Here is a 25,308-nt window from a genome sequence, read left to right as displayed (position 1 = left end):
AACCACAGAGTTCCTGGATAGTGAATTATAGGGCCTGGACCCTAAATGTCATATAATGGTAGAGGGTGAAGGAATGCATGGACTTTCCCCAGAGCCTGCACCAAATATCTTGAAAGCCATCAACTGAAAGACTCCAGGTAGGGTTAAGGTACCATCACAGGAAGAGATGAGATTTAAATAACAGACCAGAGCGCTATATCACTATATTTTGAGCTGTGATTGACCCTATGAGAGAAAGTCACTATTAAATTAGTTGCCCTTTGAGCCAGACAAAGTAGACAGGAAGTCTTCATAGAAAAGGGGTAGTTAGCACATAAATTTACCCCAGAAATATTTAAAAATCATTAAGTGTAGGAGATGGCACTCAAAAGATACAACCACAAATAAATCCTAAAAATAAAAAAATCACCAGTTTTCCTCTCTAACTATCATTGATCAGGGGAGAAAGTAAATTTGGTCTGTGAGGAAGATAGAAAAGCTTTTAGAGATGATAGCTGAATAAGGTTTGAAAAAATAAGAACCATGAGCCAAGCAAGAAATAGAGGGTGATAGGTACAAAAGAATGACATCTATAAAGGTACCAAGGTGTAATAAACATTTAGAATTCAAGGAATCCATTTGTATACCTAAAGCATGATATGCTAGTTTCTTGTTGCTGCTATAACAAATTGTCAAAAACAATGTTTCAAAGCAACACACATTTATGAACTTACCCTTCTAAAGATCAAAGGTCTCAAGTGGATGTCATTGGATTTAAAACATTGGTAGCATGTGTTCCTTCTTTCCTTCTGGTAACTGTAGGGGAGAATCTGTTCCCTTACCTTGTCTAGTTCCTGGAAGTCACCTGTGTTCTCTGATTCTGGCCCTTTCCTCCTCCATTAAAGCCAACCAGAGAATCATCATATTCTAACTCTGATCTACTGCCTGCCTCTTCCACATTTACAAGGACCTTGTGATTACACTGAACCCAAATATAAAACCAGGACAATCTCCTTATGTTAAAGTCATCTGATTAGTGATCTTGCTTCTTCCTGCAATACTTGTTCCCTCATGCCATGGAACCCAAGGATCTTTTCAGACTCTAAGGACTAGGGCATGGATTGAGGGGTTACCATTTTGCCTGCCACACAGTAGTAAATGTTGAGTATATATTCTATTCTTGGTGAAAAGGATCATCCAAGTATGGCATATCATCTAATAATGTTTGTTTGTTTTGTTTTATGTGCCAATGCTGGGGCTTGAAGTCAAGGTCTGAGCACTGTTCCTGAGCTTTTCTTCCTTGCTCAGAGTCAGCGTTTTCCCACTTAAGCTGCAGTTTCACCTCCAGCTTTTTGCTGGTTAATTGAAGAAAAGAGTCTTAGGGACTTTTTCATCCTGCCTTACTTTGAATTTCCATGGTTAGATCTCATCTCCTTAGTACCTAGAATTATAGGCCTGAGCCTCCAAGAACTGAGAAAATAATGTTTTAAAAATCAGATTTTCCTAAGGAGGGTTTGGATATACCATCCTAGACGGCTCTATGGATTGTAAACACCCAGCATCAAGAATAGTAGCCCTCCAGAACCACTTGACCAGTCTCTGCTCTGCCTTGTTCCCCTGTAGTTTTCAAATAAACTTACTGCTTCTGACATCCAAACTGTGTGCAGGTAGATTCTTCGGGATATATTTTAACTGTTGGCATCCAAATGTGCTAAGCACTCATTCAACCACAAAAATGAAGTTAAAGCTAGTTTGAAGTTAGAAGATACCAATGCTGACCTTGTAACAGGTTGCCTGCGCTTGTTCTTTCAAATTTTTTCTTTTCTACATTTCTTGTCTCTCTGGGTACGTATTTAAAGGCTAAAGGGCCTCTTTTAGTGGGATTTATGGTGGTGACATTTATTAACTGTGTTGAATGAATAATATTTGTTCCTCTCAATCTAGGTAAATAAAAATCATAGAGCCAGATCGTCATTATCCAGATGGTCCTGTGAGCTCACTCAACCATAAGAAGGCTTGATAGGAATACATTAGAGGCCATAATGAGTGGAGAAGGAGAGAATTGCATATTTTCATAATTGCCACCATAATTTAATGTTTACTTGTTTATGTATAACAGACAAACAGTTGATTTACAACAATACAAGTAGAACATGAGTTTACACTGTTGGCTGTGACTTCACATATTTAAAATGATGTTTTGATTACCATTAAAAAATCTCTACCACCAAATGAAAGAATTTCAGTATTTGGAAATTCTTCAGGGCTTCCTGGAAATTCCATATTTGCAGCAAGTGGTATGGGCTATGAATATTTCATTCCTCTCTGCTTTTTATTCTCCCTCACGTGTTCCCAGATGCACTAGCTCAGCACCTGTAGCACTCACTTTGGTGTAGATAATATTGCTGGGATTAGAAGACTTACAAATATTAGTCTTACCCTTGACCCAAAAATTCTTTCTTAGGACTACAGGAAATATGTCTAAAAATAAGTGAAGTGACCATATCCTTAACATCAAACTTGAAGGGTTTCTGTCCCTCTCAAAAGTCTTTTGTAAGTGTTACAGGACTTTTCCATCTATGTTTTGGTGAAGAAAATTACTTAAGGATTTCCTCTAGCAATCAGAGGATCTGCTCCAGTCATCAGAGCTAGTTAGCAAGCCCTCAAGGAATCTAACGCTGTATTCTTAGTAGTATCTCATCTCAATTTTTACGAAATGTATCCAATGCCTAACATATGAAACTGTAACCTCTCTGTACACCAGTTTGATAACAAAAATTTGAAAAAAAAAAGAAATGAATCCAATGCCTAACGTATGAAACTGTAATGTCTCTGTACATCAGTTTGAAAATAAAATTTTGAAAAAAAATCAGATTAACTCTCAGAAGAACTAAGATTTTTTTCTTTTTAAAAATTTATTTATTTATTTATTATCAAAGTGATGTACAAAGGGGTTACAGTTTCATATGTAAGGCAGTGAGTATATTTCTTATCCAACTTTTTACCTTCTCCAAAGATTTTTTCTTTTACAATTTAGGACATTAAAAATGGTGTGCCTCAAATTCCAAGTTGCAGACTCCAAATGGAATTTGTTTTCCTGATTTGAGCCACCACATAGTAATAATATCAACTGCTATTTATCAAACAGTATTAGCAATTGTTGCCATTTTGATTCTGGAACCTAGAAATGCCATATAAAAATGTTTTTACCTTCTTTTCCTACTCTGTTTTCTTTTTACACTTATGACCCTTTCTTTTTTATCTTATTTTTATTGAAAAGGTGATGGGGGGGGGTTACAGTTACATAAAAGTAAGGTAATGAGTACATTTGTTTTTAATCATTGTTACCCCATCCCTCATTATCTTCCATTTAGCCCTCCCCCTAAACTGTAAGGTTCATATCCAACATAGTACCAAGTGACTATCAATGTTGCGGTGGTTCATTTTTGTCCTGCTGTTTCTGATTCCCTTTCCCTTCTACAGATAGAATAATCTTATATATAAGACACATGGTACTGAAAACTAAGATAAATTTAAAAAAAAAAAACCTACCTACGGGAAATAATAAGAACCTCCTCTTTCCATATTTTGGAGTTCATGTTGATGCACCTCGTTATTTATAGTCCTATGAACTAAGCAATTGGGTTATTGAGATCCCCTGTTACGAATGTGATAGACATATTGTAGTTCTTACAAATTAGGGAAACAATGCAACCTACTTTTCTTTAGGTCTGGCTTACTTCACTTAATAAAATTCTTTCCAAGTCTTTCCATTTCCTTAGGAATGGGGCAATGTCACTGAGAGTCTACCTTATACCAGTTAGAATGGCCATTATCAAGAAAACTAGTAACAACAGATGCTGGCAGGGGTGTGGCCCAAGGGGAACACTACTACACTGTTGGTGGGAGTGCAAACTTGTCCAACCACTCTGGAAAGCATTATGGAGAGTCCTCAAAAGACTAAACAGAGAGCTCCCCTATGATCCAGCAATCCCACTCCAGGGCATTTATTTACCCAAATGACCACAAACAAGGCCATACTATAGCTACCACTTCAACCATGTTCACTGCAGCACTACTTACTATAGCTAAGATATGGAACCAACCCAGATGCCCCTCAGTAGATGAATGGATCAAGAAGATGTGTTATGTATACACAATGGAGTTCTATGCTTCCATCAGAAAGAATGAGTCTTTCTTTACATCTGAAACTTGTTTTTCCTTCCTTGCTTGAGGTCATCTATGCACCATCTTGTGTCTATGTTCTTCAGTTTTTAGTGAACTACTTTTGGTAGTGATTCTAAACTGTACCCTTTTTGTAGATCTTTGTCATTATTAAGCCTTATGAGTTTGCATCTAATCCTTGCTTCCTACCTGGGCCAATTTTGTTGTTATCTAAAAACATTCATTTTCAGTATCATGATTATAATGTTCTAAGCCATCAGTGTGTCAGATACTACATGAGGGACTTATGAGATCTATTTACTTGATCCTCATGGTAACCTCAGGTGATGAATAGTATTGTAATTCCCACTTAACAGAAAGTGAGCCTGGGGCCTGCAAAGTGTAGAATGCCCAAAGTCAAATGCCTGGAGAGTGGGGTGGTTAGGATTCAAACTCTCATCCTTCTAAGTGGTATTTGTTACCCTCAGTACTATGGCATTTGGAATTAGGCGATTTGGGTGGGTGGAGGAGTTGTCTGTGAATTGAGTGTATTTATTTAACAATAACATCTTTGGCCTCCATCTTCTAGTAGCCTATAGTTTTTAGTATAACCTTTCAGATTGTGACAACCAAACACCTCCATCATCCATATTCCCTGGAATATATTTGAGAAATATTGGTCTGATACCAAATTGATGCTTGTCACTTCTTTATACCATTAGGGAAGTGAAAATACCATAGAATTTTAACACGCGATATTAAAGGGTTTAACTTTAGAAGTTACTACCCTTGGCTGATTATCCAAATTGAAGATTTGTGTAAGACTCCACCCAAAATGTTCAGTAAAGACATTGCCAGGTGCCCCACAGATACCTATCTATTTTCAGCCTATTCATGGTGTACAAACCATAGATCAAATCCTAAACTTAATCACATCTGCTTCCTGGGATCACTCTACTCCCTTCCTGCCAAATTGTCCTCCAGCCTTGGAGTTAACACCTCCTGTGATACATTTCAGGTGATAATTCCATCTCTTTTGCTTCCCCAAACAATTCCATCTCCCAGCTATCCTAAATGTGGAAATGTGTTCTTTTAATAGGATTTCTTGTCTCCCTTTGTGTAGGTCCTTATCCCACAAGTTAGCATTTTACTCAAACCAGCAGAACTCAATCTTGCCTTGTTCTAGTCTCTCCTTTGAACAGTTTCTTTTGGGCTTTTCTTGTGTGAGTGTGTGTGTGTGTGTATGTGTGTGTGCACGCACGCACGCACATGCACACATTAGACTGTAGCTTGAACTTGGGGCCTGAGCACTGTCCTGAAGCTTTTTCCCTCTAGGCTAGCACTCTGTCAATTAAGCAACACCTCCACTTCTTTCTTTTTGGTGGTTAATTGGAGAAAAGAGTGTCATGGACCTTCCTGGCTCCTAACCACAATACTTAGATCTCAGCCTCCTGAGTAGCTATGATTACAGCAAGATAGTTGTTGCTGCCCAACTCTGAATGGTTTCTTTACCATGATGAAGTCATGATAAGCTCCTTAAAAATGACCATCTATCACTTTTCTCAATCTAATAATAGACGTCCTCAAAAGGGCAGTTACAGCTCATTAAAATCTTACAGACTGTAAACCTGGTCTACCATGTAGATGCTACCTGGACTGAGGCTGCTCCCAGTGTGTGGAGAGCCTTTCCCCAGGGAAACCTGGCCCAAGTGGCTTTTCCTCTTCCTCCTCCTCCTCCTCCTCCTCCTCATCCCATATTCACCAACCCCTTTGTAGCTTTCTTTGGCTCTTCTTCCTGGCAAAAGCATTCTTGGCCATATGTTCCAGATTTCTTGAAGGAGAAAAAAAAAAAAAACAGCAGCAAAAGCCTAAAAACATCTTGCTGTATAATGAGCCTTCTTCAGAATATATTTTTATTAATTTGATTCATGTAAGTAAGTAAATAGTAAATGAATAAATGTAAGTTAATTAGATTAATATTTCAGAATTCAGACTTTTACTGTTTTTCTTTGGTAAATATCTTTAAGTAGTTATACCAAGGAATTTTCCTTCAACGTGTTCATTTAGTTTGTTCTTTCTGAAAGTCAATTGATCTTACAGCCTGTGCTCGCTCTTGGTTCCCTTGTAAGTCATCAAGAGCTTTATACTTTTAGAAAACTGCCCCTCAGCAACAAATAGTGGATAATTGAATGATCCTGGCGGTGGGGCGGGCACTAATATTGCCAGCACAGCCAGTGCCCGCTCTAATGTTAATCTATAGGTCACCAGTCTTACCAGCCCACAGACATGAGTAGCTAGTGAGCTATAAATGTGTGCCAGCTGTCCTTACAGTGCCTGGACAGATCTGCAGTAGGCAGGTTATGTTTAGAGAGAACCAAGGAGAAAATAACATGTTAACCGGAATAAACTGTTTGGGGTCAAAATAACAGTCTGGTGTTTTTGTTCTTGGGTGAGATATAAAAAGAAAGCTTGAGTTTCATTTAGGCTTCATATGAACTGCCGAGCTTCTTTGCCTAGGCACGCATATCTCCGAGGACGTGGCTGGACAAAAGCAAAACTATTCTGAGCTCCTCCTGTCCTGGATTGTTCTTGAAAGCTTCTGTGTGTCTGATGTAGCATCCATCTTCCTCCTGCAGAGTTTTATAAATGGACTCTGACATGGACTACGAAAGGCCCAACGTGGAAACCATCAAGTGTGTGGTCGTGGGGGACAATGCCGTGGGGAAGACACGCCTGATCTGTGCCAGGGCGTGTAATACCACGCTGACGCAGTACCAGCTGCTGGCCACCCATGTACCAACCGTGTGGGCGATTGACCAGTACCGCGTCTGCCAGGAGGTAAGAGATAGAAAACATCTATAGAATGCTTAGGCCATCCTTGCTGTTTGCTGGTCTGGCAGAGGGTGGCTAAAATAAAAAATACAAAAGAAAACTAATCTTTTTAGTGACACAGGAGAAAACAAAAGTAAAATGCAACCTTGAAAGTTTGACTGTGTTACCCGAATGAGGTTTGAGTCCTGTTATTCCCATAAGGGAGGAAACTCAATGCAAGTGGGTCAAGGGGGTACTGAAGGGTGGTGACTTGGACTTCCTTCCCCATGGGGAGGCTCTGATTAAATCTCTCTCTCTCTCTCTCTCTCTCTCTCTCTCTCTCTCTCTCTCTCTCTCTCTCTCTCTCTCTCTCTCTCTCTCTCTCTCTTTCTGTCTGTCTTTCAGGTCCTAGAGCGTTCCCGGGATGTTGTCGATGAAGTAAGCGTTTCTCTTAGACTTTGGGATACTTTTGGTGATCATCACAAAGACAGACGTTTTGCATATGGCAGGTAAGACAAGTGCATCAACATGTTGGAGCCTGAGTACAATTTCCTTTACAATACCAGCAGCTGGTTTACACATCAACAAAAACCACATCATAGGGCCTTGAAAAAAATATATTGGGTTCTGCTACATCTGAAGGAAGAATATAAAGGGAAGATAGGGTTTCCTGATGTCTAGAAAAATCTTCGCCACACCGCTCAGGAAGTCCTTCATGAAAACAATAAGAGCTCCTGAAGCTGGGAGGTTTACTAGGACAGGACTCTGTTTCAGCCTTGGGCCACGTGGCTGCTTTTCTAAGTAGTCCTTCATTTGCTTTTTTTTTTTTTTTTTTAATGTTTCAACTTATTTTAGCACTTTGGCTGCCCTACTTCAAAAGGTCTTTTTGTGTTTTGTTTTGTTTTTTCACGACCATATTAGCAAGAGTCTGATGTTACTTGCTTTGGGCTTTGTGTTATCTGAAAAGACTCATTTTTTGAAAGTCATTTTTACAAAGAAAGAAAAATATTTCTGAAATCCTTCACAAGGCCTGTTTCCAAAATGAACTAAAGCACTAATGCCTATTTTTAATTTAAAAATAATAAGAAAGAAGGAAAAAATCTAGCAAAGGGAAGATTAATGTAAAAGGACACTTGGATGAGTAGGAACATAGAGTGCCTTAAAATATTTAGCAACTGCTAAGAATTTCTGTTAGTGAATGGGTTACAGTATAGCTGTTTTTCATTCCCTAGATAGAGCGATTTTAGGTGGTTACTAATTGTGAATTAATGCATTATATTTTAAGGTAAGAATTGAGATATTATGCTTAGTTATCCCTTCTTAACATTAAGCACCATGCCACACCTCAGAATTGGGTTAGCTACTCTAAGCCTATGAGTTACTTACTCTTTAATTCTGAAATAAGTATTAGAAAGTTTTTCCTCCTCTTCAAACTGGTAGCTCTCTGAACCAACTCGTACAACTCACACAAGTATAGTAAAAATATTAGTCAAAAGATAAACAGATTTGTAAACCAAACTGATTGTCAGACATTTATGAAAGTGATCTAAAATATTGAGTTAACTTCTGAAAGCTGTTTGGGTACCTATGGCCCACTCCCATAATCCTTGCTACCCAGGAATCTGAGATCTGAGGATTGAGGTAACAAATCTGAGAGACTCATCTCCAACTAACTAGCAAAAAGCCAGAAGTAGAGGTGAGATAGAATACCAACCTTGAGCAAAAAAGCTAATGAGAGCTTGAGGCCCTGAGTTTACTCCCTAGAACCATGCCTTTCCCCCTGCTCCTCCAAAATGCTGAAAGTGTTATCCCTACTGGTATGGGAAATAGTTATAGAAGATCCTGTGACTTAGACCATTTAGTTCAAGGAAACTGGAACAAAGAGACCTATGGTAGCAAAGCATGACCTTATTGTCCCTTTTGTAATAAACTTAATATCCAGTGTCATATCTCCTACATATCCTGGAGGTTTTGTTGTTATTGTTTTCTTTCCATAAGGTTCTTAATTATTACATGGTTCCATTTTTCCCTTTTTCCAATTGATCTACATAAAAATATTAATAAATGTATCTATTCATTGTTATTATGCAGTCAGGTTTGTGTTAACTGTGGTTTCATGGAAGCATGATTTTAGAATAGTATCTTTCTTTGAACTGAGAATAGATACAAAGATTGTCAAAGGACATTTTGTAACCCCACTTCTGAAAAATGTCATGCAAAGATGGATTTGAAGATATGAGCTCACCAAGACATTTAGGCTTAAGTACTACCAAGTATTCCAAATGGTTTATGGCCACTTGAAATGTATGTGTGTGAAGCAACAAATTTTAATATGGCTCTACTGCTAAAACTCTTAGTGGTGACAGAAAAAACTGCATTATTTTCATGACATTCCTGTTCAATGACACTATGGTCCGCACAGATCAGTGCTGGGCCTCCTCCAGCTCCCTGACATAGCTAGGGTGATTTTACAACATGTCGTGCTTGTGTTTGTCCATGCCAAATAAAAATAAGCTTCTCCTTCCTGTGACTCCATCAGTTCAAAGTGCATTGTTCTGGTTCCCTGTCTGTAATGTTAGCTCCCCCACCCCCCCACACACACAATGTAACCTGTTCCTCATTGGATGAAAACAAGAAGCCATTCAAGCCAAGTTTGATTCTCTGCGAAACATTCCTGTCTTTCTGGCCTTGCTCCCCTGGCGGCCTCACTCTGTGTGATGTGTGTGCCTTGTGTTTCCTTCTTCCTTTCCGATTCTCCACAGCCTCCAGGCTCCCTGCCACAGACCCCACCACGAATAAAGAACACACACCAGAGCTATTCTGCTCACCTCTAACATGTTTATGGAAATGCTAAATGAGTAACCCCACAGCCATGTACTGCCAAAGTTAGATTCATGGGAAATTCTTATAGCAGCAGTCGTTTCTTTTATTCATTTGTAGACCTTTGGCCAGTTCTTTTCATTGCTGGGGGAAAACTGTACAATTTCTTAATGGCTTCCATTTTTAGCTTTGGTGAAGGGGTGATGAATCATAATTACTGTTCCTGACAATCAGTTTGGTTGAAAAGCCTGATTTTTTACTCCCATTTTTTTTATTTTAAGTCACTAGGATGCTCAACTCTCATAAACTCTTGGCTTGTAAGATATTACAAGGCACTTGGGACCCTTTTAAAATACTTCGCTTAGATTCTTTCAGTGACAGTGAGAGAAACCAGACTCATATGAAGATGCCTCAGGCCTCATCACACGTTTCCTCTGCTTCTTAGCACAGAGGAAGCTCATCTGTTGCCCCTCAAACATTCTTAGGCATCAGCAAGCTCTGCTTTCCAGAGCAGCTCTGTGCGTCAAGTGGTTATCACTGGTAGGCCGTCCGCCAGCTTTACTTTGAATTGTTTCTAGCATGGTTTGAATATGCCAGAATGTTATTGCTGTCTTCATAACTTGAAGAGAGCTATTTAGCCTATTTTTTCCAGTCCATCAGGAAGATGGCTCCAGCGCATCAGCCTACTTTGTGCCACACCACATACCTAATAGCTTTGCCAATGTTAGTTAATCCCTTGAGGAACCCTAGGAGGCAGAGAGAAAGTACTACAAATGATCAAAGAGCTGAGTGCTTGTGCCACAGTGGCTGGCCCACCTGTGAGTCTCAGGAGCCGGCACACACCCAGCTCTCTGGATTCCTGACTCCTTTCTCTTTGCCAGCTTGCCTCCACCTCACTTCAAACAGCATGCAGCTGAAAACACCTCCATGTCAGTGAGCTAGATTACTGTTTGTTCTTCCATATTTGTTCAAAGCCTCAGAACTAGAGATCTCAAAACTAATCCACTGACCCTTTCCTTCAGAAATGGTAGTTACCTAGCCAGCTAAGAAAAACCACTGATATGGTTCCTTCCACTGGAGGGAGCTGAAAGAGAGTTAGGATAGCATCAACGTTCTGACACTTGGCACATCTAAGATCTGCCAGACCCTCTGTTCTTGGGAATGAAGGCCCCAACTCTCTTATAGCCTTCCCTCCCACCTCCTACTCTCCATCCACTTATGGATGATCTTTTGAAGATTGTCTCTGGATCTTTTGAAATGTCAAGAACAAAACTGTACACAGTAACCATGGCTAGCTGTAATCAGCTGCTCATTTTCTGGCAAGTAAAGAGTCTCCATTTAAAGGGATAGCACTCAAGCAGTCTTCTCTGGAATATTTGTGTAAGACTGAAAGGTTCACCCTTTGGTACCTGGAGCTGAAAAATTAGACAGAGGATGAGCTATACCTTCAACAGGACACCCAAGACCTTCAGCCTTTTTCTTCTAGCCATGCCACATACAAATAGATACAACTATTCATTGATTTCTGTCCTTGAAACCTCCTTCACTGCCATTTCTTAGGGTCAGATAACCTCTAAACACTTGATAAAGCTGATGTTACTGAAGGTGGTGATAACAGCAACAGGTTAATGAAGGCACCCATCTAAACCAGGCCTATGGCTGGTGTTGGGTGGTCTTGTCCTACTTCATTCTCATGGTACTTTGTTCTCATAAGGTTAGGTCACAGTTGAGGCACAGAGAGGACCAAGGATAGACAATTTGGAAAGAGTGGAGATAAATTTACTTCTTGAATTTGCCCATCTTTAAAGCCTGTAATCCCTTGTGCTCCCATCTTGTGATGCTATGTAGCTGGTGGCTGGTGACAAACTCACTTGAAATTTTCTCTTGGTTCAGCTTTAGCTTTGTACTCTCCTCTGCAGACAGTGCAAATCAGCACTCATTGTCTCTTTCTCTCTCTAGCTCAGATATCCCAGTGTTTTTCTTAATTTATTTTTTGTAATTTCATTTTATTGTCAAAGTGCTGTACAGAGGGGTTACAGTTACATATGGAAGGTAATGGGTACATTTCTTGTCAAACTTGTTACCCCCTCCCTCATTTTTCTCCATTACCTCCCCCAATTTCTTAATTTCTTTAATCCATAGACAATAAACTAATATTTACAAGCATCTTTAAGTATCTAAACATGCATGAGTCCTTCCATTTTCAGTAAAGATGATACATCCAAGCAGAGTTTTCTGAGTGACTTGGAATCGTGGATGCTTTTTGGGGGGTGGGGTGGGGTATGATTTCCTTGAAGCATTTAACTAAAAGATTCAGTACCACTATGCTTGCCCTAATCCTCAACACTTTCAAAGGCATATTCTCAATCTGGTTGGAACCAATTTACTTTATAGTTTATTCTTCCACACTGATTTTTTAAAGTTGTTGGCTCTTATGAAAAGTACAGTGTGTATTCTAAATGATATCATTCATCAGAGCTGTGGTTTCTGTGTATCTGTTTAGAAAAGATGGATTTGGTTTCATGTAGGAGGCTCATGTAATTAAATACAGAACATGCCCCATTTTTGAATGCTGAGTTGAGGATCTTTAAAACAATGAAAGCCATGGGTGATCAGTGTTTGTGTCTTTGCCTATGATGTGGTTAATGCCAACATGTAGGGGGATAATGAAAGTATCTAGAGTGTTTCAAGTCAGCTTTTATTGTGCACAACATAATATAAACAAGAGGCCAGAGTAGCATTCTAATGATGATTCAGAATGGTAAATTGCATGATAGTACCATGCACTCTATCAATGGGAAGCGGACAAGGGCAATCAATGACTGTACAATGTGAGTCTATCATCTTGAACTTAAAAAAAAATCAAAATAAATTTTGAAAGTCAAGATCAGAACTGTTGTATATTTTTCCTTTGCTCCAGGCTAAGTTTATCACTGTTACTGATTCTGACTTTATTTAGATTAATATTATTTTATTTGTCATGAATATATTTTGCTTAATGTTACTATTTTAAAACACATTATTCATCTGGATTACTGAGTGTTTGAGTCCCTCCTGCATTTTGCACTTGAGACAACTACTTTCCTGCCTTCTTCCTAGCCCTAGTCCTGACAGTTGGCTTTATAAATGGATAGTAAGTAGCAAAGGGAAGAAAGTTAGCAGTGGTGCATTCACTTTGTGGGAAAGCAATCTAAACTACACTTTCCATTGTGTTAGTACCCACAGGTCTATGAAAACTAATTAACTCGTATCCTAAAAGTATTCAGTCCTGTGGTCTTCTGTAATGACTAAAAGTTGCTCAAGTTAATGAAACAGTAGGAATATACAAAAGGACTAATTACTTGGAGCAAAAAAATAGGAATCGTGGTTCTTTTGGAGAATATACTAAGTTAGCTAGTTCTGAGTACATTTGTGCATAGTGCTTACTTTGTGATGACTTCCAGAGAAATGAATCAGCCAATTTTAACCAGGACACACTTTGGTCAGTACCATCATAGAATTGTCATGATGCTTTTTACCAGACTGAAACCAGAAGGGAGGCATCCTTGAAGATTACCGTGAGATTTTCTGAATGAGGGCCACTGGGAAAAAAAGAGCATGCACTGTGATATCTTGTTTATATACAATTCTAGAAAGTGCAGTGTAATCCATAGGAACAGAAGGACTTCAGGTAGTAAGAGAAGATGATGGAGAGAAGGATGAAGTACATAGGAACATATGAAAACTTTGGGGGATGATGGAGACCTTTGTTACCTTGAGTGCAATGATGGTTTCAGGGGGAATACTGATGTCAGAACTAATGCAATTAAAGACATTAAATATGCAAAGTTTAATATAGCTCAACTCTATCCAAGTAAAAATGTTAAGATGAGAAATATTTTCATAGACAATGTAATCTGTAAATTACGAGGAAACATTTGCATGGAAGACTTTATGTTTCAATTATTTGTGTAACTTTAATTCTCACTGAAAACACAAATCATCTTGGAACTCAGGGAAAATAAATGGGACCAAAAAGCCTTACCTAGCTGAATATGAGAACCTGTGTGTGTGCACATATATATATATATATGCATATATATATGATTTCACAGCTAATAAGGGGACACTATCATATTGTCATGCAAAATCTTCACTCAGAGAAAGACCCCTCAATTCAGAGGGTCATTGTCAGATTGTATGACCTGACCTTTGTGGCTGTGTTTATATCTTTTTCTAAGAAGATTCAGTACTCTGTGGCCACCAAACATAGAACACCAAGTTCTGTGAAAACTTTCTGTTTCTCCACCGAATAGCATCAACTTTGTGTTTCATAGTTGTGCACTCTGAAATTGTCTAGAATGTAGTAGAAACCTTTATAAAGCTTTCAAATGACATCTGTGTTGTACCCAACTCTCCTGGCTAGAAATTGTGTGTAGAGTTGTGTGACCCAGTATGTCTAATGCGGTATCAGGCTCTGCTCCCTGGACTGAAGGCCCACAAATATACATTCTGTCCACCTAGAAATTATGTTCCACTCTTCCTATTCTTAAGCCAGTTAATTACTACTAACATGCTAAGAGGAGAGTAAGTGTTACATACTCCCAGGAACTCTCTGAACTCTGCTCATCTTTCCTATTGCCTTTAGAATGCAGGTGAGATCTTTATCCTTTATATTCCGATACTGCACCCTGGCAAGTCCTGCAATGGGCCTGGCCTTAATAATTGTTACTCAAAAGAGTGGCTGAATCCATTGATCAGTCTCCTATACGTATACCAGGATCTTCTAAAGTATTAGCAAGGAAATATTCTCATAAAACATTCCCAATTATCTTATTAGAATTTTAATTGTACTTTATAGTGAGAGTCACAAAGGATATACCAATCTGAATGAAATGATGATGGGAAAAGCTAGTGCCTGGCTACTTCTTAATGCATTAGCAAATAGAAAGATGAGAAGAGCAGAAGGAAAGAGCAGAAGGCACTTATACTCAGCCATAACTTCAACCCTACTTTTCTACCTCAAGTTTTCAGATTTGTAATTTATTTGGGAGGGATAATAGTTTGAATTAATATTATTAAATAGAAAATCACTAATATTAGCAATAATGCTTTTCTCCGGTTATAGGATTCTCCCCCTCTAGCTTTCATTTCCAAGACATTTATAAGACTAATTTTGAAATATATATTTTTTAATTTGCCCAGAGAGAAAAGCACAAAGTAGTAGTAGAATGTGAGGTGAATCATTACCATCATACACACATACTCCAAACACACAAAAATTCATTAGACTGAATGTATACAAATAATTTCAAAAATGAGAGCTGGAGACATGGTTGCCTACTAGTAAGTATGAGGCCTCGAATTAAATTCCTTATAGTGACAAATAATTTCTAAAATCTCATATGTGGTAGAAATCTGTGTATTTAGAGCATAAGATTTCAGTGAAGATGGATTGTATAACAAAAATCTACCCAAATCATAATCCATGCTACTACCCTCAACCCGTTGTCTTGCCCCTTCCCTCCTTGTGGAAATGGAACAGCGTAGGTTCTTAGTAAATTGCCTTTTTTTTTTTTTTTTTGCCAGTCCTGGGGCTTGAACTCAGGGCCCGAATACTGTCGTCTCTGGCTTCTTTTTTCTCAAGGCTAGCACTCTACCACTTGAGCCACAGTGCTACTTCTGGCTTTTTCTATATAAGTGGTGCTGAGGAGTTGAACCCAGGGTTTCATGTATATGAGGCAAGCACTCTACCACGAGGCCATATTCCCAACCCAAATTGCCACGTTTTAAGAGCCAGAATCCCTATGCCTAACCCAGGCATCTGAAACTATTTTTGGAGAATAGCAGTGCCAACTGAGGTACCATCAAGGCCTCACAGACACCTATGGCACCTTTATGTTCTAAGATCTGGAAGGTTTTGACTGCTACCAGGGAGATAGATTAGAGAATGAGAAAGATCATTTTTGGGTGTTAGTGGGAAAAGCATTGATGAAGCTCAGATAGGCTGCAAGAGCATGAACAGAGTCCACTAGCATGGGGAAGAGAATGAGGAATGTGCACATGATTCATGACATTAATGTTCTGTGTTCATTTTTCCATTTCTTCTTAACTGCAAGTTTGAAAAGTTGGGTTAAATTTTAGCTCCATTGGCTTTATAAAATGAAATTAAAAATCATCAGCTTGTGACATTTCTATGCTGGAATTTTCTGATGAAGAAATACATACCAGAACACATAGTTTTCACTTTTCAGTTAGGTAGTTTAAAAAAAAAAAAGATGGAGGAGTAATTCTGAAGGCTTCAGTGGATAATTAAATCTATTACCTCTCTTTCACTAACTCACTAGTTCTATCAGTCCAGAGGGGAAAGGTCTCTTGATAAAAATATTCTTCCATTTACATTCATTGTAACATACAAGATACATTCTTGGTGGATCTGAACTTATTATAATAGACAAGAATTGGTACTTTGTGGTTCATAAACCCCACAGATTATTTTTAGTAAATCTTCAGAATAGTCCTCCCAGTAATTTTTAATATTATCTCATTATTAGATTGCCCAAGTTCTCACACTTTATTTTTCCCCAAGAAATGCTTTCTGCACCAGCCGTAGTTAGAAGAATGAATCACAGAAAGATAAAGAAAAATAATGAATGTTCTTTTAAATTTGTCACCCTGGCTCTCCTTAGTGACCTTTTTTTGGTTGAGGGGTGTGTATGTTTTTAAAAGCAAGATGGCCTATGAAATCCAGAGCTTCCTTAAGGCTTAATTCTTGTATAACTTACTAGACGTAATCCTCAAAATAATTTGCCTGACTCTTTATATTACCTTAGCTTCTGGAGATAATCTAATTCCTGGAAGAAGTTGTTAGTCCATTGATATTCTGGTGTTATATGAATACATCCAGTTATAAGGGGGTAAATGGACTTTTAGATAAATTCAAATAACTGAAGAAGACACTAGCCTTAGCTGGCTAACCATTGGGGATCCTTGCCTCTTACTGATCCCCTGCTTCATTCTGCTTCTTCCCCCTTGACCCTTGGCCACTCACCAGTTTAATCCGTTCTCATCACACCAATGGATTAGTCTTCTCAAAACATGAATTATATCAAAACTTCCAACACATTGCTGGCTCACTCAAAGCAAAAGCCATGTATTCATGAGGCCCTACCTACCTCAGCCCAGCATTGCCTATACATGAGTTTTGCTTTTCCTGTTTTCTCACCACTCTACTCCAGCAACTGGACCTTTGCCTTCCATCAGGGAAATATCCCAAGCATACTCTGGCCTCAGAGACTTAGTACTAGCTGTTTCTTTTTGCACACTTTTGTTTTTTGCCTTCTTTTCTCCATATGTCTGTGTGTCCCCTCCCTTTCTTCCTTCAGGTCATTCTGGAAATGACACCACCTCAATGAGGCCCTCCAGTGATCTTATCTTGAAAAGCAGCTTCTGCCTCCCAGTTTGTCTGTCCACTTCCTGGGTTCTTCTTCCTATTTGGCACTTATCACCACTTAGTGTATTACCTGTTTTCTGTGTCTTGTCTGCTGTCTTTATTTTCTATTAGAATATAGGCATGATGAGGACCCATAGTTTGTGTTTTCAATTAAAGTTCTGTCTTCATCTGATAGGCAGAGGTTTATGACTTACTATTTCTGGGAGAAGTGATTGGATGATGGTTGATTGATGCTGAATATGAAATGGAACAAGTTTAATACTTTTGCAGAGTCAAGGGCATTGTTAAGGAGCCTGGGCAAAGTAGTTCTCGTCATGATCAAATGGTCTTGTTGGTTGACAGTTTGGTCTAATAAGATTGAGGAGGGGCTGGGAATGTGGCTTGCCTGGCATGCATAAAGCCCTGAGTTCAATTCCTCAGCAACACATAAAAGGAAAAAGCCAGAAGTGGCGCTGTGGCTCGGTAGAATGCCAGCCTTGAGCAAAAAGAAGCCAGGGACAGTGCTCAGGCCCTGAGTTCAAGCCCTTGGATTGGAAAAAAAAAATTGAAAAGGACTTGTTTTGGAGACTTCCCCCTTGGCATTCTGTCTGATTTTGAGGTTTTCTCTATCCACAGTTATTCTTGCTTTCAGAAGAGAACCTTGGCTCCATAGCAAGGAAAAGCTAGAGGAATAAGAACAAGTAGGTTTGGAAGAGAATTTAGCACCACTTAATTTTGTCTCCTTACATTTAGCATTAACATTTAATGTTAACATTTAATTTTAATTCATCCTGTGTTCCTTGGTCAGAAGTTTAATGAGATGGTTCAAAGTACTTTAAGAAATGGAATGAACTTCACCCAACTTCATTTTCTGCTTGTCCTGGTGATCGTGTAAGGAAGGTATGGGAATATTCTAATGGTATTATTACATGATAATAGCCTGGTGCATTGGATGATAAGTCACAATGTTCTTTGGTAGGGCCAAAATGTGGTGGTAGAAGAAATCACTTTTAAGGTTCAAGTATTGTCTTCCTTCAAGTTTGGTGGCATTGGTGGGCTGTTGGTGCAGCTTACCTGTGCTTAAGGCATGCATTGCTTTGTCTCCATTTTTGGAGGGTGGGGAAAGATTGGTTTAAAATGTTGCTTCGTATTGCTGGGCACAAGTGGCTCACACCTAAAATCCTAGCTACTCAGGAGGCTGAGATCTGAGGATTGCAGCTCGAAGCCAGCCCTGGCAGAAAACTACCATTAAAAAAAAAAAGCTGTCAATGGAGCTGTGGCTCATGTGGCAGAGCACTATCATTGAGCATACCATAGCTCAGGGACAGCACCCAGGTTTTGAGTTCAAGCCCCAAGACCAACACAGAACTCAACCAAATGTTGCTTCCTACTAAAAATGCAATTAGAAGCTTGGACGAAATAGTTGCACATGCTAACAACTCCCAAATCTGGATATATTTCAGGGTGTTTTGACAGTTCCCCCCATATTACACCTGTACTTGAGAAGCCTCACTGCTATTGGTAAAGTATTGACTTGATTTCTCTGCTCACAACCCAGGGCACTGCATGGTTCTGCCCTGCTCTTCCCCAGAGCTCCTGCCAGGTGCTCCCCAACAGGCCTCTCTCATCCTCCATGAGTGTGAGCTTTACACAGCCATCCATCTTCAGGCAGTCATGTGCACCATCACTGACCACTCCCTCTGCATCTCATACACACTGGGCTGCTCCCCTACTAAAACCTTCCCAAGCCACATGCCATACATTTCTGTGCCATAGCCCCAGCTGTCCCGTGCTGTTTGATGTGTCTGTTTGCATCGCACTGTCAGAGACTATCTGCATGAAACGTTGTGTTGTCAACATGAATGGCTTTGAAAATGTTTCTGTAAAGAACCTACCTCAGTTATCAGCCAGGAGAAGGAACTTGAAGCCCCAGAATGAAGGGGGGAGGGCAAGTGATCAGGAACTCCTTCTTGAATCTTTACCAGAGGAGGACACTTAATGTCCATCCACAAAGAAAAACCTCCCATTAAAATGTATCTGTCCTCTCTATCAGTCTAAAGGATATGAGAGTCACTCCTAAATGGTTACATAATAATGAAGTCCTACCACCATATAAAAGTCTTAAAAATCCTTCGGCAGAAGTAAATTTTGCCTTGCTAAGGATCAAAAAAAGTCTTTAAAGTACAACTATACATTAAAAAAGAGAGGATCCCATGCAGAACTCAAATAAAGGTACCTTTTAGCTCATTCCCAACCACCAAATGTTAGTCCAGCAATAGGCCAGTCAGAATTGAGCTCATTTGATAATGGCATCTGTCCCACTCTTGCTCTTTGGGGGGATGGAGTCCTTCCAGATGGAGTCTGCTGCCCTTTGCATTGTCTACCATACAGGCTTGATCTGATGCTCATAGGTACAGGATAATTTCAGAAATATCCTTTCAGTTAATCAGTTAAGAAAGCCCAAGGCCTACAGCTAGAAAATTGAGACAATACAGATAGACCCAGATAAGGGAAGAGAATATTTCCATACTAGGAAAGAACTTAGAAAATTCATTCCTAACCATAAAAGTGTGATGACGATTTCCTTTTCTCAATCATTTATTTTTGAAAAGATGAATTCAGTGCTTCACACTAGTGAAACAGTTTAGCCTTCTAATTTCTTTTGTCAGTCTTGTGCCACCAACTTTTATTATACTTTACTGTAGACTTTGTAAAGGCAGGCTTTGAGAATGTGTGCTATTTGCTATTCAAAGTCTGCCTTAGGCCAACATATGTGGGGGTAAGATATATTTTTCTCAGATGTATTTTTTTCTTTAATCCTCCAATAAAGATTAGTACCAACTTTGCAGGCACCCCTTATGTTATCCAAGTATCTTTGCCAATCATTCACATACTGTCTTTGGCCAGTGTTCCCCCTTGAAAGATAACTAAAAAAAATATGCTTTTTGATTTGTTTAATAACCAAAGGAAAACGGATAGAAGCAATCTTGGATTTATCAGTGCCAGCATTTTCGGATGACTTAGTTTCTTTTTGATCCTCCTCCCATTCCCCTGTGAAACTGGAGATTCCCAATAGTTCCAACACATTGATTTATTTTGGATCGTTTTGTTAAGTAATCAAAATATTATTTCACGGGCATTATTTGATGTTAGTACTGGAATGAAACTATTACACTGATAGTTCCCCTTAGGAACAAGAAATCATGTTTTTAAGAAAAAAAAATCCATGTTTATTTGGTCCTTGTGACTGGTCCATGCTCTCTCTTAGTTCTTTGTGTTTCTCTAATAAAACCATGCAGCCCAGTCATAAATTTTTCTAAATAAAAATCAGTAAAATAGACATTCTAAACCTCTTCCTCCCCTTTCTCAATATTCAAGTCTGCGGTCCAGTGTCATCTCCACCCAGTGCTCTGCCTCTGCATTCTCACATCCTTGTGCTTTCTGCTCCACTAACTCTAGGATTTCATTTCAATCCTATCAGAATCTTTTTACAGCTGAAATAGGACCCTGAGGTCATTTCTACACTGTTCCTTTGGCTTAATATGTGAAAATGTCCTTATCATACCCTCCCCAATTATTTTTAAACTCACTCATTAAAATACATATACAAGAAAGTAACAGAGCCATGGAAATATGAATTGTAAGCACTTGCTTTTTCCTTTTTAATCTTTCCTAGGAATGGCATTTTAAAACATGAGCTTATGTCAGACATTGAACAGTCTCCACACAGGAATGAATGTTTTGATTAAAAGTTATTTAATATCTCTAGTTCCTTGGAATTCTGCCTTCAGCTGGAGATATTCTTAGCTGCAGGTTTTGTACCTTCTGTGACTAGATAGAAAAAAATAGCTCAATATCTTGAGGGGATAAATGTCATTCTCAAACAGGTACTTAATTATGTAGGTGTTTATATCAGAGAGGATACTGATAAGCAGTGAGTTAGGGAAGAATGCACAAAAGAACTGTGTCAAAGCAGCACCTTTCTATAGCTTCATCTCTGTCCATTGATTCCCAGCCTCTAGGTTGAAATTGGGTATCAGATATTATATTCCTATCACAGAATTTGTGTGTAATCTGCAAATCTAGTTTCCTTAGCTTGTATTTGTATTTAGATCCACCTGAATTAAACAAAAGACTAATTGGTAGTTAAAATGCAATCTTACTTTTTAACTGCCTTTGTGTGAAACAAGAGAAATATATTCTCTTAAGAACTCAATGAGACTACAAAAGAAAGCAAAATATACATCATTGCACAAGACACATAGAATTCTGACTAGTAAGTTATTTACCTTTCAGAAATAGTATATCTTCCAGTTTTCTTTATGATTGTTTGGAGGCAAAGTATTTTCAGAAAATTGAATTATTTTCCCAGCTTGTCATGGCATTTCACTCATTAAGGTATTGATAAATAGTTAGATGTCGGGCCCTGCAGATCTCCATTGTGTGGTGGCATTGTACTGCTGTCTTCACCAGATTTCTTTTTTTCCAACCCCCAGGGTCTTGTCTGCACTTGTTTACAGGTCATCTGGATAGTAACTCCTGTGTTCAGTGGCATGGGTGTTATCACAGTAACCTTGGCAACCCAACCAGCTCTGATTTCCTGCTGTATCATAAAATTCGATAGCACAACTGACATTTAGCTGCATGTCTGTCACATAAATTAAGCTCTGAAAAAGACTTTCTTTACTATCCTGTGCCTTAACATGGAAATAGAAAGAAGGCACCAATGAGAGCAAATTTAAAAATACACATGTTATGACATATTTAGGTACTAGATGCATTTCCCCAGTTCTTTGTCTATGACATTGGGCCTCACCTATTGTCAGGCCATTTTTACCATGCCAGAATCCATGATGACTTTAGTTTATGATCAGGGCAGAGGCTATAGCAGAATTTCATCTGATACCAAATATAAATTGAATTATGAATAATAGAAAACTGAGCCTGTAAAAAATGTAAATTTCAAAGCCTCTTGCCTTTACTGGATACTGTTATTTATGCTGATTGAAAGGAAGACTGAACATAGAATATTCCACTAACTATATCAGAATCCCAAAGACAAGACATGTGCCCCTTTCATTTATAGACGTATGCATATTTTTACACATATTATCCCAACACCCAAGAAGCTTTGCTAATATCTTTTTATCAAGAAGATTTTAACCATGTTTCAAACTAACATGTTCACTGGCTTTAGAGTCTCAGTTTTTGTTTATAATTTGGAAATATTTTAAACTCAAGATTTTCCCCTTTATTTGCTGAGGTCTGACATAATTTTTCTTGGGTATAAATTTAAAGACTCGACATGTGAATTACTTTTAATGTAAGCACCCTGCAGTTTTCTGCATTGCAAATGATTATTTTTAGAAATTTTATGGTTGCCTGCATATATTTGTTTGTCTTCATTGATATGTAGAGGGAAAAGCTCATAAATGATTTAAAAAGAAGGTATTTTGATTCATCCACTGATCCTTCTCATTACATAAACAATAAAGGCAATAAATTAACATCTAATAAAATGAAAGTTTATTTCTGAACTTAGCTGGAGGACCCTTTTGAATTCTTGTACATAACTATTCTTACTGTATCTGCCTCACTGCTTTGAAAGTCATTGTGCAGTATAGATTAACCTAAAAACATAGATTATAGTTACTACTTAACAGCTGTCCATCGAACACCATATTTAAACAACTGTTTAGTGGAACAGTTCTTTGGGCTCTGGAATGGTAAGTTATTATGTAAATATTAGAAGATCCTAATGTCAAACGACCCAATTTATCTCCACTCAATATACCTGCTATGTATCACACATAACATTAGAAAAATCTGCTTCCAATATTTTCTCATCTTAGACCTCCATTACTCTTTTACCTGGTCATATGTTAAATACTACCTTCTTGCCTTATACCTAATAAAAGTCAAAATTCCTGCAAACTCAGGACTTTTCTTTTTGGAAACAGATGAGTGGTTGTGCTCTGTGTGTGTAAGTACATGGGAAGAAGGGCAGAAATCCTTCTGTGTATTTGCTGGCTGACTGCAGCAAATACTCATTACATTTTCAGTAATGTGGAAAGTGTTTGCTTTATCTCATCGGGTTGAATCATCATCACCTTTGTGTTTAAATGAGTAAAAGGTACTTTCTTATTGTTTTTCTTTTCTCTTGAAACTATTTCTTATGAGCAGAAATAGTTCAGCATGTCATGACTCCAAGACTGATTTAAGTGGTTGTAACCATCTCTTTTAGAAGTAACTTCACTGGAAAAACTTCAGTGCACATGTGTTTTGCCGTATAATATGGAAATGGACCATTAGGCTATATTGGTGCTGGAATGTGGGGGGCTTATCAGGCTGTTTGCATGAATCAGAGATATGTTTTAATATCTAGTCCTTTTTTTTGTAACTGGGATATGGCATTAGATGAGTGGAGGAGGGAAAGGACCATAATAGTAAAATATTATCTTTTAAGTTAGAAAGGCATTATGAGCTTGTTTTATTGTTTCCTTTTAGGTCTGACGTTGTGGTACTCTGTTTTTCCATCGCTAATCCTAATTCCCTAAATCATGTGAAAACCATGTGGTATCAAGAAATTAAGCACTTCTGTCCTCGAACACCTGTTGTCTTAGTTGGCTGCCAGCTTGACCTCCGCTATGCTGATCTGGAGGCTGTTAATCGGGCCAGACGTCCATTAGCAAGGTAAGGCAAGGACTCATACTTTGCTGCTCAAATTGAGAATCAGAGGAAGCAAGTATCTAGAGCCCCACACCATGTGTTCCAGTGGCCCTGGGACCCGCATCAACCAGCCACATGCTTTCAATCAAGTGGTTGAACATGAAGAAAAGATTACCCTTGCCCCTCTCACCCTCATCTTCATCTCTTTACATCAGAATCCACCTTTGTAATATGGTTGGTCAGTGCTTAAGTGAGCCCTCTATTTAGGAAATCATATGATAAATGTGTTCTCAAGTGTATAAAATAGTATATAAAATATTAGCTGTCTGTAATAATGTCATTTTTACATCACAATTATAATAAAGTGAATTAATGCTCATGGTGATCAGACATTGGTGTGGCCCTAAGAAATGTCAAGGAACTTGTGGTTTTAACCTTCCTCATACTCATGAGCCCAACCTCTGAAGGCATGTCATTGGCAAGATGATAGTGTCTAATCCAAAAAAATCATTTTGGACCTACAGTTGTGAAAAAAAGAAAAGCCAACAAAACTTCTCAAATGTCTCCAGTCGTTATATTTATAAAGTGTTATGCTGCTTAAAAAAAATACTTGAAGACTGATTTGTTCTGCTGTTATATTAATTTTGTGGGAGAAATAAGTGTTTTTGAAACCTATTGTATCTCAAATTCCCTTTGTACAAAACAGATTTTTCTTTTCCAAGTGTATACATATGTTTTTCTGGAGAACATAACTTTGCAAAGAGTTTTTATATTAATATATTGCTCTGATGTAGGCCTACCTGTCACAAAATTTTCTAGGGGTACCACTTTCTATGCTCTTAGAGGAAAAGAGCTTACTAACTTTCACAGTATGTTTTGGATGAAATTTCTGAAAGCATTTTTGGTTCAGTCTTCCCAATCCTTCTATTCTTAAATCCATATTAAAAACCGCATGAGTGTGTAGATGATTGAAGGAAGATTGCAGACCTATGAAGAGAGTGGGCATGAGAAGCTCTGCTACAGAGCAATTGTGAGACAATTTTATGAAGCAAGGTTATTCAAGCGAAGCCTTTGAGAATTATTTCAGTTTGTAACTTTTATTTAAGAATACCAGTTCCTAAGATGATGTTTCGGAATCACACATGTATTTTTTGAGGAGTTGTAATAATTAATCACATATTTTCCATGTTCTGAAATCGATCTCTTTCTTTACCTGACTATTTTATAACCCCAATACTGATTGTATTGGCTTTACTGGATTTGATGAGATTATAAGTGCACTGTATACCAGATGAAAGGCCACAGGCTTTGTGAAATCAAAGGAAATTAACTCAGAATTGCCAATTCATACTTTTGTTATTTAAGGACATTTTTTTGCAGCAATGAGTATTCTTGTCCAAATCTCAAGATTCTAACCAAAAGATAATGAAGACCTAACAAAGGAAGTAGAAGAG

General features: G+C 38.3%; 1 protein-coding gene across 9 annotated transcripts in view; it reads left to right on the top strand.

The window, feature by feature from the left end:
- Window positions 1-25,308, top strand: part of Rhobtb1 (Rho related BTB domain containing 1) — a 122,025-nt gene that overhangs the window by 78,785 nt on the left and 17,932 nt on the right. For all 9 annotated transcript variants that reach the window (XM_048338845.1, XM_048338846.1, XM_048338844.1 and 6 more), the window contains 3 exons: window positions 6,780-6,981; window positions 7,360-7,463; window positions 23,693-23,878. In XM_048338845.1, the coding sequence (XP_048194802.1) occupies window positions 6,790-6,981; window positions 7,360-7,463; window positions 23,693-23,878 (482 nt within the window). In that variant the 5' untranslated portion in view covers window positions 6,780-6,789. The remainder of the gene's footprint in view (window positions 1-6,779; window positions 6,982-7,359; window positions 7,464-23,692; window positions 23,879-25,308) is intronic.

This window comes from Perognathus longimembris, chromosome 2 (genome assembly GCF_023159225.1).
Source record: "Perognathus longimembris pacificus isolate PPM17 chromosome 2, ASM2315922v1, whole genome shotgun sequence".
Lineage (NCBI taxonomy): Eukaryota > Metazoa > Chordata > Mammalia > Rodentia > Heteromyidae > Perognathus > Perognathus longimembris.
Note: the sequence above shows the minus strand (reverse complement) of the source record. Positions and strands in the feature narration are given on the sequence as shown.